The sequence below is a fragment of the Thamnophis elegans genome, chromosome 6 (genome assembly GCF_009769535.1).
Source record: "Thamnophis elegans isolate rThaEle1 chromosome 6, rThaEle1.pri, whole genome shotgun sequence".
In the NCBI taxonomy this organism is placed as follows: domain Eukaryota; kingdom Metazoa; phylum Chordata; class Lepidosauria; order Squamata; family Colubridae; genus Thamnophis; species Thamnophis elegans.
Window position 1 is genome coordinate 51857774 of NC_045546.1, and position 17511 is coordinate 51875284.

General features: G+C 33.4%; 1 protein-coding gene across 6 annotated transcripts in view; it reads left to right on the plus strand.

Moving 5' to 3' along the window:
• The window catches only part of ITSN1 (intersectin 1), a 98249-nt gene that overhangs the window by 52626 nt on the left and 28112 nt on the right, over nt 1–17511 (plus strand). For all 6 annotated transcript variants that reach the window (XM_032219613.1, XM_032219615.1, XM_032219614.1 and 3 more), the window contains 9 exons: nt 436–557; nt 1494–1723; nt 3841–3962; nt 9567–9814; nt 10420–10579; nt 10924–11129; nt 11382–11461; nt 14154–14320; nt 16182–16227. In XM_032219613.1, coding sequence (XP_032075504.1) covers nt 436–557; nt 1494–1723; nt 3841–3962; nt 9567–9814; nt 10420–10579; nt 10924–11129; nt 11382–11461; nt 14154–14320; nt 16182–16227 — 1381 coding nt within the window. The remainder of the gene's footprint in view (nt 1–435; nt 558–1493; nt 1724–3840; nt 3963–9566; nt 9815–10419; nt 10580–10923; nt 11130–11381; nt 11462–14153; nt 14321–16181; nt 16228–17511) is intronic.

Consider the following 17511-nt stretch of genomic DNA (forward strand, 5'->3'; position numbering starts at 1 on the left):
ATCTATTCATTTTGTTTCTGGATGTACAAGCACTTCAGGTTCAGAAAGAAAAGCAAACAAGTTGAATTTGAATTGTGGAATCCTTGGTGCTTTCTGAATTTGCTACATATACTCTTTTATTGGTAAATTAGAATTTAAGATGATAAGTCATATAGACTTTTTATAAACAATTCTTGTCATTTCAGGTTGTCCAATAAAAGCAGTAAATGTTTAGGTTTGATAGTCAAGATCAAATCTAAAGCATTTGAATAACTAAAACAAATACAATATCAGATATAAATCATACTACAATGAGTTTGAAGTAAGGCGGTTATATAAAATTTTAAATTAGTTTATTTGGTTTTTTTGGATGAACTTTTGTTCTTCATGCTGAGAAACGGAACTGATTAAAATATCCTGTGCACTATATAGTAACCCACCATTTCATTATTGCAGGACCTGAGGGAAATACATAACAAGCAGCAGCTACAGAAGCAAAAGAATATAGAAGCTGACAGACTAAAACAGAAGGAGCAGGAGAGGAAAACAGAGCTGGAAAAACAGAAAGAAAACCAGAGGTAAGCTTGAATTTGGAAAGCATATTGTTTCTTGAAAGGAACTGATCAAAATCTTGAACTTATATTCTGGAAGGACTAATTATCCATATGTTTGGAAGAAGCTTGGCTTTTGGCATGGATGCATAATTATCTTTTTCTTTTTTTAATTCTTTTAAATAAATTGTGTCATATTTTAATATTTTCCAGAAAAGTATTGATAGAAACATTTTATTTGATTTAGTTAGCAAACTAGCAGCACTTCCTTAATTTAAAGTTGTATTTTCCCGGAAGTGCATGACTATATAGTGTGGCTTCTCCGAGGAACCAGATGATATCATACAATTGATCCAAAGCATGTTTCTTGTTTGGGAGCCAACTATCACACATTCTATTTTAATTGATTAATATTTTTATTGTTGTAAGTTAATATGTGTGTACGTGCACAATTAGTTTCAATTAAGATGAATTTAACTTTATTTGAAATAATAACCTAAATATTAGATAGCTGATTACCTGTTTGTTATATTAGATTCAAGCTAACAGTAACTCTATGTGTATGTGTGGGTCCTTGGTGCTTTCTGAGCTTGATTATTTTCTTGTAGACGTTTCATTACCCAAACTAGGTAATATCATCTGTGTTAGTAAAGAATAGGATTTGCTCTCAACTTATATTCTAGTGGCTTACCCTGTCAGTGTTGCTGGAACCAACAATCAAGAAATAAACAATGCCCTAATCAAACAACTGCCAAAGAAGTTAACAGTAAACAGCCCATCCAAAGAACCACTCCCACCAACATGTCTGAATATCTCCCTGAATTTTTAAGAACTTTTCCAATTAAGGCAATATATTAGAAGTTTTGCCATTGTTGAAACCATTGAGGCAAGGAAATATTTCTGCAATGACATGGTTTGTTTAGAATATTTCTAAATATCATTTATATGTTTTGCACTAATTAGAAAAACCCAAGACAGAGAAAGACAGTGGCTTGACAGAATACAACAGGAAGAAGAACATTCACGGTCAAGAAAAAATCAAGAGGAAGAAAAACAAAAATGGGAAGAATTAAACAAAAAGAAAGAAAATGATGAGAAGAACAAACAGGAAGTGCAGGAAAAAATGAATAACTTTTTTCATCAACATAAAGATTCAACAAAACCAACTATCCAAGCTCCTTGGTCAACTGCAGGTACAAAATAACGGAATACTACGATTAAATGCTCATAAAACCTTATGTTCTTCTCTTCATGTACTACTGACTGAAGTTTGGATAGTTGTCTATGTTTTTCTCATTTTCAAACCAGCAATATTTTTATATTTATGATTTTTATGATTGCATTTAAATTTTTTACTGTAAATCATTTTGAGATGCATTTTGGAACCAGTGTAGAGGAAATGAATAATAGATATTTTGTTTTCAATAAATTAATACTATGAACCAAGCAGATTAAACTGGAAGCAAATGAGAAGCAGACTAAATTTGAAGCAGGCTACAATTTATCTTTTGTTTTTCCCCAGTGCACAGTGGAACCTCAGTGTTTATTTATAAGTCTCTAAACTAAACCTAGAACTATATTTGATTACATTCATATTACTATTTCAGAAATATGATTTAAAACTTCTATTGATATCCTATTTTTTTCCTCTAATTCAAACTATTTGTTTGCATGCTTATCTTCCTATAAAGGAGGCTTCTTTTGGGGGTTCAATGAAAACTTCTTACACTAAAAACAAAATACAATTCAATGCTAACACAATCTTTCAACCAACATGGGTTGAATGCAGTACTAAATAAGAACAACACACTCAAAAGGAGATACAGCCAAAAAATATATATGCATTTTTGCTTCTTTCCCCTTCCTCAAATTTCTATTTAGATGAAGTTGGTTTGATTATTTTTAAATATAATTTGATGTCACACTTTGATGCTCGTGTACACACAATTACCGTATTTTTCGGAGTATAAGATGCACCGGAGTATAAGATGCAGCAAGGTTTTGAAGAGGCAATTTTTTTTAAAGTAGGTAGGTAGAGGGATAGAGAGGGAGAGAAATACAGTAGGCAGGTAGAGAGAGAGAGAGTGTGTGTAGTTAGGTAGGTAGGTAGATAAAGGGATAGAGAGAGAGAGAAAGAGTGAGTGTGTGTGAGAGAGAAATACAATAGGTAGGTAGGGAGAGAGTATAGGTAGGTAGAGGGATAGAGAGAGAAATAGAGAGAGAGAGAAATACAGTAGATGGGTAGGGAGAGAGTGAGAGTAGGTAGATAGGTAGGGAGAGGAATAGAGAGAGAGAAATAGAGATAAAGAGAAATACAGTAGATAGGTAGGTGTTTCTGCTGGCACAGCACTTGATCAATGTATTTCCCATCAATCAGTTAAAGAGCTTTCCAAAAGGAAAAAAAAGTTTTTGCACTCTGCAAACCTCCCAAAAACGGGCCTGATTTTTTTTTCAAAAAAGGCATGAATAGCCTTGGGGGGCTGGGGGCTGGCAGAGTGCTCCTGGGGGAGCAAAACCGAGCAAAAAACTCTTTTGTCAAAAAAATTGCACGCATAGCCTTATGGAAGCTTATAGAGTGCTGTTGGAGGAGGGGGGAAACGGCCTGTTTTTTGCTCATTTCTGCTCTCCCCAGCCCCCAGGAGTTCTCTGATAGCCTCTATAAGAGTATGCACGGCCATTTTCCTCTTTTTTGAAGAAAAAAGGTACGTCTTATACTCCGAAAAATATGGTATATACAGTGAAAATTCAACAACATACCTCGATACAAGACACTTCACATGCTATGGAACAGCTTTACTGTTTTATTTCATTTGACTGATGACATCATGGCAAATGATGTAAATGGCACATTGTTCAATGTATTGATTAATAGAAGACCTGTCTTCCTAATTAGACATTTCAGTGAGCACTCTTACTTGGTACAAGCACATTTTTTTTTCATATAATAGCATCTGAAATTTTATAATACGCTTGTGATTAGGTTTTATTCATTTTTTTTATTAAAATAGTAAATACAAATAATGAAAACGCCATCCAAAAATATAGTTAACAAACTTATGTACAGTATAGTGGTTAAATAAAGTAAAGGTAATATCAAGAAAAAACACTAATTTAAAAGTTGTGAATGTATTTTGCAATCTGCAGTTGATCCTTGTATTGTAAATTGTGTTTAAATGAATGTTTGAATGCTGCTTCTGCAAAAATTTAGATTACATTGAGAATGTGAATATAAATGATGCTGTTGCATGCAAATTAAATTTCTCTCTTGAGATATAATTCAAAAACAACATATCTGTTTTTGTGGATCTAGAAAAGGCTCCACTAACTATTTCTGCTCAGGAAGATGTAAAAATAGTTTATTATCGAGCTCTGTATCCTTTTGAATCCCGAAGCCATGATGAAATCACTATCCAGCCAGGAGACATCATCATGGTAAGAGAAGAGTGCAGAATTGCCCCAAAATCCCAAATACTTTTCACATCTTAATAGAGGGGACATGTTGTGAAAATAATGTGGCTGTGTTGTAATATCTGGGGGTGTTATAGAGACTATAGGGCTATAAGAAGGCAAATAGCGAAAACGTGATGAATAAGGCTGTGCTGTATTTTGGATTTGAAGGCAAAAAGACTTTGGAAATTATTGGGTCATGACTGCCTGCAACTGGAAAAAGGTACTTGTTTTAAGGAGTTGGTGGTTGTTACTCCTTAAACTAAGGAGTTATAAACATCTAGAAAAGGTCACTTTAAAAAAATCCCATTTTTTATTTTTTATTCTCTTACATACCATTTTAAATATACATTCACATAATTGTTATCCTTTTTTACATTTGTCATACTTATACATTTGTTATTCCATTTAATAGGTTATAATATACAGTTTGGGTTGCTTTATTTACCATCCCTTCTGCCTGTTATAACACCACCTTATTTTCCCTTTCTTTTCTTCCTCTTTTTTCTACTTTCTTCCTTTCCTTCTCTCCTTCTTTCTTTCCTTACCTCTCCCCTACTCCTACTCTTCCCCTTCCTACCTTCTCTCATTCTCTTTCTCTCCCTTCCACCCTCCTCTTCTTACCTCTTTCTTCTTTCCCCCTCTTCCTCTCATTCTCTCCTCCTTTCTCCCTTTCTTTTTCTGTTGTTATATGTGTCTCTTTCAAATCTCAGTTTATGTTTTCTTGGGATGGTATTTCCACAAATCCAAATTTAGTATCATTTCTTATCTCTTACCTTCACTAATCTATCCTAACTATGTTTTCCCCCCTTATATCTCATTTTTGAATATATACTTGTATATTTAATATTTTCTTTTCTGTTTTCCCCTTCTCCCCCCCCTTTTCATTTAATAGTGCATTGTCTGGGTTCTGTATCTTCTTACTTTCTTTTCTAGCTTATTTTCTCTAGCCAATTATCTTCCCCATGTCTTGCAGTACACTGATTCCTCTTTATCCTTTATTTTCAGTGTCAACCTGTTCATTTCTGCACAATCTAGAATCTTTTTTTTATTATCTCTTCATCTGTTGGTAACTTATTTAATTTCCAATTTTGGACAAATACAATTCTCGCTGCTGTAGTTACATGTATAATCAAATAAATATTCTCTTTCTTAAGTTTCTCTGGGATAATACCTAGTAAAAATATCTCTGGTCTAAATTCTATTTCTTGTATCATTTTCTCTAGCCATACTCTTATTTTAGTCCAATATTTCCTTGCTTCTGCGCATGCCCATCACATATGATAATAAGAACCTGTTGCTTGTTGACATTTCCAACATTTCACTGACTTGTTTTTAAACATCTTTACTAATTTTTCCAATGACGTGCCATCTATAAAACATTTTGTATAAGTTTTTTTTTAAGCTGTTGACATGGTTGATTTATAGTTCTATTCCCATAGTTGTTATCACTTTTCTAGCTCAATTGTGTAGCTCTTTGCCCAAGTTAACATTGTATCTTGAACCACTTCCTCTTCTAACCTAGTTCTTAATAGATGGCTATATTGTTTCTTGATTATTCTTTCTTCCGTTCCCATAAGTATCTTATCCAACTCTGAACTTCCCAAGTTAAAATCGTAATCCCTTTTATCTTTTTTATATCTTGATTGTATTTGCAATTGTGAAAACCATCCTATATCGATCCCTTATTCTTCTAATTCTTGTTTTTGTTTTAGTTCCATCCTTTCTGTTAGGATATCTTTATATCTAATAATATTTTTCATACTACTAATATTTGGATGTGTCAATGCTTATTATCTTATTTCTCAATAAGATCCATTCTTTCATCCAAGTTAGTCCCGCTGCTTGATAATACAATTCCCAGTTTGGTAATCCAAATCCACCTCAAGCTCTTGCATCTTGCAACATTTTTATACTAATTCTTGCTTTTTTCCCTTGCCATATGTATTTCCCCACTATTTTATTCATACTTTCAAAGTATTTTTTCTCTAATTTTATTGGTATTGTTTTGAATAGGTATAGCAATCTTTGTAATATATTCATCTTTACTACGGCTATTTTTCTCATTAATGATAATTGTAGGTTTTTCCATCTTTCTAGATCTATTTCTATTTGTATTCTCACCTTATAATAGTTATCCTCCTTTAATGTTACACACATTGATGTCAATTGGATACCCAAATATTTCACTTTTTTTACCACCTGTATTCCCTATCAACTCTCTTTTCTGTTTTTCTGTCATATTTTTCACCAAACGTTTTGCTTTGTCTTTATTAATCTTCAAACCCGCTACTTCTCCATATTTTTCTATTATTTCAACTAGTTTTGGCCCTGTTTCTATTGGATCCTCTATAGTAAACACCAAATTATCCGCGAATACTTGTCATTTATATTCTTCTTTCTTTTAAATATTTTTTAAACTTGCATTCTATTTTTTTCTATAGATGTAACTATTTAACCTTCTGAAGCCTAGAAAGTTTTTGCAGTTCCTGTATAAACAGGGAAAAGGAGGGAAATACTTTTCCTGGAAGGTCCTTGTTTAAAAGGAACATAAGCCTTTTTTCATAGAGAGGATTTTAATTATTTGACATATATAGTGTAAATTCTGTGTGCTTATTTTGCAGTACTAGAAAATAATTTTTTTTCCTGTGTCATAAAGTCTAAAATATTGAATCTTATATGAACTTTAATTTTTTGTTAGGTATGCTGCTAGATCTTAACTTTATGATTACATCAAATTTACTTAAAGTTGTGTTTATAGTTTTCTAAAGTTGGTTTATTTTTCAAATGAAAGAATACCAGGAGGCATGGTTGTATGCAGTTTTTTTTCATGTTCAGTTTAGTAAAAAAAAATTATATACAATACATTCAAGGCTGTAAATCTGTGTGTGTATATGACAGTACTAGTACACAGGATTTGTATCACATTGATTGAACACAAATAGGGTTTTAAAAAAAAAGAAATTAGGGATACCTAACCTGAAGGCTCCATGCATTTTTGCAACATTTTGCAAGGTTATTATTATTATGGTTTGTTGCACAAGTCAGTCAGATGTTCAAGCTGGATTTGCATTTTTATCCACTTATCAAATCTTTCCGAAGGATTTGAGATAGGCAGATGTTGATGTTTGATGGTATTAAAGGTATAGTTACTAGATATAAGCTGTTCTAAGTAAAGCTATATTTGGCAATTGACTGATGGTAATTTTGTCAATGCCAATGGTGCCCCAGTTATTTTGGAATTGCGCCCAAGACGCCTGTTACTATTGGTACTACCTTTGCTTTCTTTTGCCACAATTGCTCTATAGCTATTTGCAAGTCTTTGTATCTTGTTATCTTTTCAAATTCATTCTCTTCTCTTCTGCTGTCTCCAGATACTGCCACATGCACTATCCAAACTTTTTTGATGCTCTTATCAACAGTTGTTAAATCTGGGGTGTTACATGGCAGGTGTATGTCAAATTCTAAAATCCCAGAGCACTTTAGCTTCTTCATCTTCTATTATTTTCTCTATTTTATTCATATGCTTGCAGGCAAATTTTATTTCTTGCAGATTTTCCAATCTACCATTTTTGTTACTTTGTCATGCCATTGCCATTGTAGTCTATGCAGTCTTGTTTCAGCAGCTAACTAGGTGATCCATTGCTTCTTCAGCTTCTTTGCGGAGGTGGCCTTTGACTTCTCTTGCTGTCTTCTAGCTGTGAATATATGTGTTCTTAGCTTGGTCTTATACAGCCCCTCTGTCTCTTTCTTAAACTTTCCTGGTCTTACATGCTACCAGGTTTGGTTTTATCTGCTTTGTCTGCTATTTTTTAATGTACAGTACTGGCCATGTAAATACTTGCCTTCCCATATCTCTTTACTGTTCTTAATTTGGTCTTTTTTTGTAGGCCAGTTTGGTATCTCAACAGGCCTTCCTGGAATATTAGCTCCAGTGTATTTTCTTCATTGCTCTTCAGATATTCCTCTAGTGCCCGTTTTTCCTTTCTCAACCATCTGATGCACTTGCAATATTTCACACCCATCTACTTTCCTTGGCAAATAGAGTCTGTCAACATCACTGCAAAAATGAAGGGCATGATTCGTTATCATTATTTTTCTGATCTTCCTATCCAGGGCTTTTAGTTCTAGTTCTACTTGAGTTCAGTCTACTATTTGAACAGGGTATCTAATAACTGGAATAATCCAGGTGTCAATTATCTTGATAGTATTTCCTCCACTGAGTGGACTTTAAGAACTTCTTCACTCTCTTGATATATTCACTACTTTTTCTTGACTTCAATATGCTTGATGTCAGCTTGAAAGATGCCCAGGTATTTGTAGTTATTGTATTCATCCAGGACCTTGATGTTATTTCTATAGGGCATCTTCCTTCAGTTTTTACTATTTTTCCCCGTTTGATAATGAGCACGGCACAGTCCAAACTCCATTGTAATATCTTTGTTGTATAGCTATTTACTTAGAACCAAATTAGAGGAAGAAGTAGTAAAAGAAACAAGGATAATATGGGCAGATATTTTTGATGTTTGATAGCATGGCTTTGCAGACTTTGAAGATTGCAAGGATTGGTCGCAAACTTTTTCATTATTGTTGTAACTATGAACGGTTACTAAAAGTAATTGCTAAATGACGAATTACCTATTGGTATATAACATTGAACAATTCCTCTCAGCTCATTCATTTATATGCATACCTCTGGAATGCTTCTCTTTACACCTTTTTAAAAATTTAAAATGTTGTTCAAATGTTCTTTCTAACAAGGAGCCAGACACGCAATTAGTTGTATTTTTTTTATTTTTATCTTAGTATAATAAACATATTTTATGATGAATTTTAATACAGTTTATAAATTTAATGAATAATTAAATATACACTATTACCTGGTTGAAATGTATTTGAATATAAGTAACTCAGGTTGGTAGTTGAGCTGTTGGTCTGAGCTCTGAGCTTAGCAATTTGGTTACAAACGTTTCATTACCAATTGAGGAGACGTCGTCAGTGCACTTTGAATATTGCTCATCTGTCAGAGCATTGGTCTTTAAATATCTTTTTATGTGATGCAAACTGACTATATCTCCTTGAATGCTGATGAAATGTTTGCAAACGAATTGCCAAGCTCGGAGCTCAGCCCAACAGCCCAACGCTATTACCTGGTATTGTTTCCTTCAGATCATGACAATGTATGTTAATATATAAAATAAATAAGCATAGTTGTTGAAGCATAGTTGCATAAGAGGAAAATAATTAGGCTGTAAATATTAATACAGATTTAATTTAAGTTTATTTTTTTATATTTTACTGTTATTTGCCTTCAGTTATATATGTTGTGTCTCTTATATTTAGATTACATTGTCCTAAATTGGTATAATTGGAATTGCTCTCTGGTGGGTTTCTTGGATACTATTGGTTTTCACTATTACTGTCAATAAGACTTTGTCAAAGCTTTTTGTTTCAGTCACTACAGATTTACTTACATTTCATTAATTATAATACTATTGCTCTAAAATTCTTAAATACTCTTCATTTGGTAAAAGTATTATTTATGGAAATCATTGTAGTTTTATGTTTTGAATTATTACATTTGAACAGGTTGATGAAAGCCAAACTGGAGAGCCAGGATGGCTTGGAGGTGAACTGAAGGGAAAAACAGGATGGTTTCCTGCAAACTATGCAGAAAAGATGTCTGAAAATGAAATTCCAAGTTCCATAAAGCAGCTAACTGATGTGACACCTGTTCCTAAAATTTCATTGCGTGAGACCCCTTCAACACCTATGGCACCACCTGTTCCTACAGATTCAAGCCCTACGAGCAACAACTGGGCGGACTTCAGTTCAACGTATGATTTCATTGGAATTTCAATTTTTCTTCCATTTGGTAATTGTATAATGAATGACTGTGATAAATTATATGTTCACAATTAATTTTACAGGAGGTTTAACGTACATACTGAAGCACATCTGCCCTTAATTTCTGGCATATTAGTGGTTTCAAAATTGGTCAGCACAGTAAAATTGAGTTTAAAAATTATTTTTTCCCCAATCCTTTTTACTCCCTGCTCTTAGAAAGTGGTTAAAAATTGTTTTTAAATTACAAACTTTAGAAAATATTCAAAAAAGAAAAGTATTTGAAGACTTTAAAAAATTCAAGCCACATAAAAAGAAATCCATGGTCATAATTGCTTGCAGAAATTACAAGCAGCTATTGTTCTGTTCCCTCTTTGTCACCCTGTTGACAAGGTGGCATAAGGCCTCCAGGGCTTCTAAGGCCTCATGGTGAATATCGGTTCTGAACATTTTATGTCTTGACAAGATCATGCAGTAGTAGTAATAACGAAAAAGATGCAGGAATCACCAGTGATCCAGTATTATCATGATTAGAGAGAAGAGAAAACATGCTTCTTAATTATGGTAATGATTATATCCATCATCTCCCTTTATGCAGATGGCCAACAACTACTAGTGATAAGCAAGAAACAGATAACTGGGATGCTTGGGCAGTTCAGCCTTCCCTTACAGTTCCAAGCACAGGACAGTTAAGGCAAAGATCTGCCTTTACTCCTGCAACTGTTACTGGATCCTCTCCTTCTCCTGTTTTGGGTCAAGTGAGTTGATATTTGTGAATAAGCTAAATACCATACGGGCATAGATGTTATGGGGTACTGTGTATCGTACTTGTGCTCTTGCTTTATTAAACAAACTATTAATGGATTAGATAAATAATAAACTGATAGTTTCACTTACATGAATAGGCAGGAAAACTACAATTTGGGAGTTTCTGGGTCCATACTGTCCGAAATGAAGAACGCACAGTAATGCTAAACAAATACATTGGAAATTTCACAGTACCATTATAACTTCACAATCTATGAAAGTTGTGCCTTCTCATGCCCATTTTATTGATTATAGTATATAAAATAAACTCAACCTAACTTTAATATCTAACTAGGGTGAAAAAGTAGAAGGACTTCAAGCACAGGCATTATATCCTTGGCGAGCCAAGAAAGACAACCATTTAAATTTTAACAAGAACGATATCATCACTGTGTTAGAGCAGCAGGATATGTGGTGGTTTGGAGAGGTTCAAGGACAAAAAGGATGGTTTCCTAAATCCTATGTGAAACTTATATCAGGTCCTATAAGAAAATCAACAAGGTAATTCTTTTATTTTACTACATATAATAGTAATGGAAGGATTATTTTAAACAGCTGTTAAGATAATTATGTATATGAACAGGTGTATATAAAGATGGTTTAAAGAGAAAAAATAACTTGTCCATAATCTAGAAGTAACAATGTATAATTTACACATAGTAGATCAATGTATTAAATATTATTTTCTAGTTGTCCTCACTGAATAAAACATTGCTGCAAGAAAACATTGATCCTCTTTTTTTTTCTCCTTAGTATGGATTCTGGATCTTCAGAGAGTCCTGCTAACTTAAAGAGGACATCACCAGTTTCAAAACCTACATTTTCAGGAGAAGGTTAGACTTTTAACTGGAAATATAGTGAATTATATGGTAAATTTTGTGCACAGTAAATGTTTTAGATTACAAAATAGCCAAGCTCTATCCAGATTTTCCTTTATCATCTTCTCTTTACAATTATATAGGATTGTTACTTAATAGAGATACTCTATTGTTTAGCAATAGCATTTTGAGTGAGAATTCTAGCAGAAATGAGAAAACACATTTGGGAAACATTACTTTGTCATATGCTAATTTTTTGTATATCCTATTGTCTAAATTCTTTCATGCTTGCATATTATATTTAAATTTACTTTTGGGGTCAGAAGTGTTTTAATTGAGACCCCTTCTAGGTGGTTTAAAGTGTTTTGGACAGATGGCTATCTAGTCTCTGTTGAAGATTTCCAATGTAGGGAAACATGCCATTTCATGACACTATTTATTCCATTAATTGGCAACTGTATCATCAGGAAATTTCTCCTAATACCTACCTGAAGCTACCGTTTCTCCCCAAAAATAAGGCAGATTCTTATTTTCTTTTGACTCCCAAAATAAGAATTTGACCTTATTTTCAGGGAGATCTTATTATTTTTGAGGTGCAGGAGGTGGCATATTTTCAGGGAGGGCTTATTTTAGCGCATTCGCTCAAAACCCAATTTGGGCTTATTATCCGGGGAGGTCTTATTTTCAGGGAAACAGTTTACTTTCTGATATTTTCAACCATTGGCTCTGATTCTGTCTTCCAGAGCAACAGAAAACAAATCTACTCTTCTTTAGAAATCTAAACATTACAATCATGTCTCTCCTCATCTTTCACAATCTGAATATACCCAGTTTCCTCAGATAATTTGTTTCTCCCTTCCTCCCCATTTTAGTAGCCTTGCTTTGAACTTGTTCCAGTTCCAATCTTTTTTATAAGTGTGAAGTTGACACAGTATCCAAGCGGACCTGACCATACAAAACAAGTCCTGTGTTGCAGACTTTTTGTTCTTGTTAAACATCCCAAAATAGCAGTTATTTTTTAGCAGCTGTTTCACACTTCTAGCCCTTGCTGAACTTGTGTACTAGAATACCCCAATCCTTTTCAGATTCATTGTTACCAAGCTAAGCTTCCACCATCCCATACCTATATATGTCCATCCTACATATGTCTTTCATTTTAACACCCCCCCCCAATTGCAGGATTTAACATTCTATTTATTAAATTTCTTTCTCTTCATCATTTCATCATACCATTCAAAGATGTCTAGATCTTTGTGCTTTAGAAGTTAAACTACATACCTTTCATAATAACTTCTTCCAAACTTTGTATTTTGTTTTGGATTGAGAACTAGGATGTGTACTCAACACAAGAAGTATTATTATAGTTACCGTATTTTTGGAGTATAAGACGCACCGGATTATAAGACGCCCCAAGGTTTTGAAGAGGCCTTTTTTTTAAAGTAGGTAGGTAGATAGATGGATAGAGAGGGATAGAGAGAGAAATACAGTAGGTAGGTAGGGAGATAGAGAGTAGATAGGTAAGTAGGTAGATAGAGGGATAGAGAGAGAGAGAAATACAGTCGGTAGGTAGGGAGAGTGAGAGAGTAGGTAGGTAGATGTTGCCAGGTGTATTTATCCATGTGCTGGAGAAGGAAATTGCTGACAACCTGCAGCACCTAAGACTTGTTTCTGCTGGCACACCACTTGATCAATGTTTCTGCTGGCACACCACATCATCAATCACTCTAACTAAAGAGCTTTCCGAAAGGAAAAAAAAAGGCCTGTGTTTTTTTTTCCAAATAAAAGGCATGAATAGCTTTGGGGGGGCTTGCAGAGTGCTCCTGGGGGGGGTGTTGAGGGGCCAAAAATGAGCAAAAAACAGCCTGTTTTTCACAAAAATGGCCCCGTTTTTTGTCAAAAAAATTGCATGCATAGCCTTATGGAGGCTTATAGATTGCTGCTGGCGGCTGGAGGGGCAAAAAACCGCCCCATTTTTTGCTCATTTCTTCCCTCCCAGCCCCCAGGAGCTCTCTGAAAGCCTCCATAAGGGTATGCACAGCCATTTTGGTGAAGTGGGTGGGGCTTTGGGAGGCAAAAAAAATGCTGTATTCGATGTATAAGATGCACCCAGATTTTCAGCCTCTTTTTTGAGGAAAAAAAGTGAGTCTTATACTTCAAAAAATACGGTAGGTCTTCATATAGTGTGATGAGAATATTAAAGTCCAATATCCAGAATTTAGTTAAAAGTGTTTTGTGGGCCTTTGAGCTTTATATTACAAGAAATTATTGTCTGATAGGGAAAATTGATATTAGTTTAAATTTTCATTTATAGAATAGAACTATTTAAGTAGAAAACATGCAATTAACTGTAAATTTTGTTGCTTTGGACAGTAAGATGGGTGGTATATAAATTTAATAAATAAACTAGACAACCTACGTCCCATTGGATCATTGTTTCAGAAGTATTTCTTTACATAAACAGAGAAACAGAATTACTATTGTTTTATATTCACATGCTAAGAGAAAATGTTTTTCTAGGGAAAGTAATCCCTCTGAAATTGCTTTTTTTATTCTAGAATCCTCCTGTAGTAAATTTGTGATAACTAAAAATCCTATTTAAGGAAAAAAATTAAGATCAGAAATTAGTCTATGTCACATTGCATGAAATTAATCTGCAAATTAATTAATTATAAGCATTTTCTCACTTTCAAATCATTTTGCTTTTTAGAATATATTGCTATGTACACATATGAGAGCTCTGAACAAGGAGATTTAACATTTCAGCAGGGAGATTTAATTCTTGTGACCAAGAAAGATGGTGATTGGTGGACCGGAATGCTGGGTGAAAAATGTGGAGTGTTTCCATCTAACTATGTTAGACTCAAAGACTCTGAGGTAAAATTCATACATGTGTATATTTATTAGACATACTTTCCCTATGTGACTGAAAATTTTAAATATGATTGATGATTGCAAAAGCTATCAAATTAAATAAGAATGGAATAAAGGAAGAAACATAAGATATGTTGAACTAAGTAGCTTTTATTCATTGACTATCCTTCAGATTCTGAAGAGTATTTTAGATTCTGGCGAATTACTGTGTTCTGGAGGATCAATTATGCTTAAAATATTATTCATCAATATACTGTATGTGTATTCTGTTTCTTAGCATAAAATAAAAATATATTTGTATACAGTTGTGGTCTAAACCATTTAAAATTGACCAGGTGTTACTTTTTGATAAACATGCATGGACTGTGTTACTTTTTTTTTTGAACTAAGCAACTGTAATGAATATGAACACTGATTAAGTGATATAGTCATCTTTTTTCTTAAGTACAATTGACAATTCTTTATTGCTAATACTTATACAACTGATACAAATTATTGTGTTTAGATCTTGATCATCATGCCTCAGTCTATTTTCTATTTTGAGGTTATATGTATATAATTATTAATTGATTTGGTTTTTAAATCACACATCAATTAACTTTCTTTGTAGTATATATAAATACCAAATGCCTAATTATATTTTAAAATGTAATGTATACAGACATTGTAACTTTATATTAAAATATAATCATTATTTTGACAAGTGAGGTAAATATTTTTCAGTGAATAATTAAACTTGTAGGCCAATAGAAAGCAATATGTTTTCAAAACTGTCTAAAGGCCAGTTTAAATGGCAAAACACATATTGTATTAAGAAGTGGCTTCCACAAGTGCGGAACTACCAAGAACAATACTGTATTTAATTCTGAATAACAGTTAGAAAGGCTAGTTGCCACTCGAAACACGATTCCTTGGATGATATTTGTGGGCATTGTAGGAGGAGGCACTGTCAGGTATCCTATATACCCAAATATAGTAGGGCTTTAAAAATAGTAAATAATACTTTGGGAAAAGAAATTGGCAGCTAATACAAAATTTAAGAAACAGTTAATATGATTTCTATAGGATATTCTGGAAACCAACATGATTGCAGCATTTTGTCCCAATTGACAACTCTTAAAGATATAAAGTACAAGGCGAGAGAAGAATGTTCTGATAGCCCTATCCAAGGGTAAGGCAGCCTGCGTCCCAGTGTAAGGCAAGAGGCTGTGTATCGGGTGTCCAACCTGGGCAACTTTTAAGACTTGCAGACTTCAACTCCACAAGTCTGCATGAATGGCTAGGGAATTCTGGGAGTTGAAGTCCACAAATCTTAAAGTTGCCAAGGCTGGACACCCCTGCTGCATATGGCTTCTCACCAAGCTCTCCAATCTGTTTTCAGGATGGCTCTGTTTTTTGTATTGAAATATCCACCCTTCCTCTCTCATGGTGATGGAGCTTGATTACAGCTTGTCAGGGCTGATTTGAATTTGGCAGAGAAAGGAGTGTTCAAGGATTCTACTTACTCTCTTCAAAGCCAGATAGAAAGGCAAGCAATTTAGCCAACTCCCAAAAGGTTTAGATGGTAGGGAAAAAAGTTCTCCATCTAGGATTATAAGAATATCAGTGTTGTGTTACTATTGAGTAGAAGTGAACTGATGATGAATTCATCTTTTAAAAAAAATTATAATACAGATTAGTTTTGTTATGTAGCTGCAGAATATTTTTGCAAATGTAATACAGATGGCTTTTGAACTTTTTTCTTACTAAATGTAGTTTGCTACATTTACTAAGGAAAAGGAATTAATTGAATAGCCCTTGCTAACCTAACTTTGTTTTGTAAAATATTCTTTGTTGAATTTAAAATTATGCTTATTATTTAAAGGTTCCTGGAATTGCTGGAAAAACAGGAAGTTTAAGCAAGAAGCCTGGTAAGCTGTAAACTGTACTCTGAGGAAAATGATGTAGCATTTGTAAAATATTTCTCACTCTTCTATTTTCAAATTAAAGATATAAGCTGCTATTTTTATTCTGTATTTGAAAAAAATAAACTGGAAATGTCTCAGAGTATATTTTTTTGGATAGATGAATCATTTTGCTAGTCTCTTTTTCTGAATCTAAAATCAATTTTTGTTTGTTTTGAAGATTTTTAAAAATATAATAGGGATGAGCTTTTTAAATTAACCTATTACCTGTTTTGGTGAATTTCCAAACATACCAATTCATTTTGTATTTTAACGATTTTATGTATCATTTAAAAAATAAAAAATTAGGAAATATGTCATAATCCAAATTTTGAATTAAAAAAAAACAATAAAGATTAAATAAGAAAAAAAAATTATTCTGTCTCTGTCCCTCAGTTTTTCTGTCAAATTTCTGTACCAGGAAAAGTGGGTTAAATTTCATTGTTAGTAATATATACTTTTGTTAACTGCTATGTTCTGTCAGACTGCAAAGAAACGGGGGGATTACTTTGTAATCCCCACTCCAGAGCTTTGCAAAATAAAATGTAGTAATCAATGTGAAATTGCAATGTGTTAATTTTTGGGGGGAGAGGTGTACGTTTAGGATTCAGTATTACAGTTATAGTAACTCTTCTTTTTGCAGTTTTCTGATTGTTCTTAAGCTTCAGTTCGGTATTCTCTCCCATCCCGTACAATTAGATATTGTACTTTATAAAAGCAATTTATTTATTAGCATTAGCAAAAATCTTACAATTATATTTACAATACTACTTTCTTTGGTAAAATTGGCATGGGAGGGAATTAGGAAATTGCCCTTATTTATTTCTTCATTCATTAAATTTATATGGCGTCCATCTCATACAAGTGATTGTGGAAGGCTAGCAACAATTCAAAAATCCAGAAAAAAGTAAGAAAAAACATAAAATAAATAAACATTTGGAAAACAGCAAGAAAACAACCATCAATAGATATATTTCAGTAAAGCTAATCCATAGGTCCAGCAGATGCACTGACCCCTTATATTCTTTTGCAGTGTAGTTGGGATTGGCTTCAGGGGCCACAAGAATGAGACTTGGAATTACTTAATACCATAAGCCATTTGTAGGCAAACCTGCAGGCTTTGTGCAACATCCAGAAGGATGTAGTGCATATATCATGTTGTGCCTAAACAAAGTAAAAAGAGTTAGGATCAATATATTTCTACCATCACTGACGATGGAAACAATGGGAAGTCAGGCTTTTTTCTCTCTT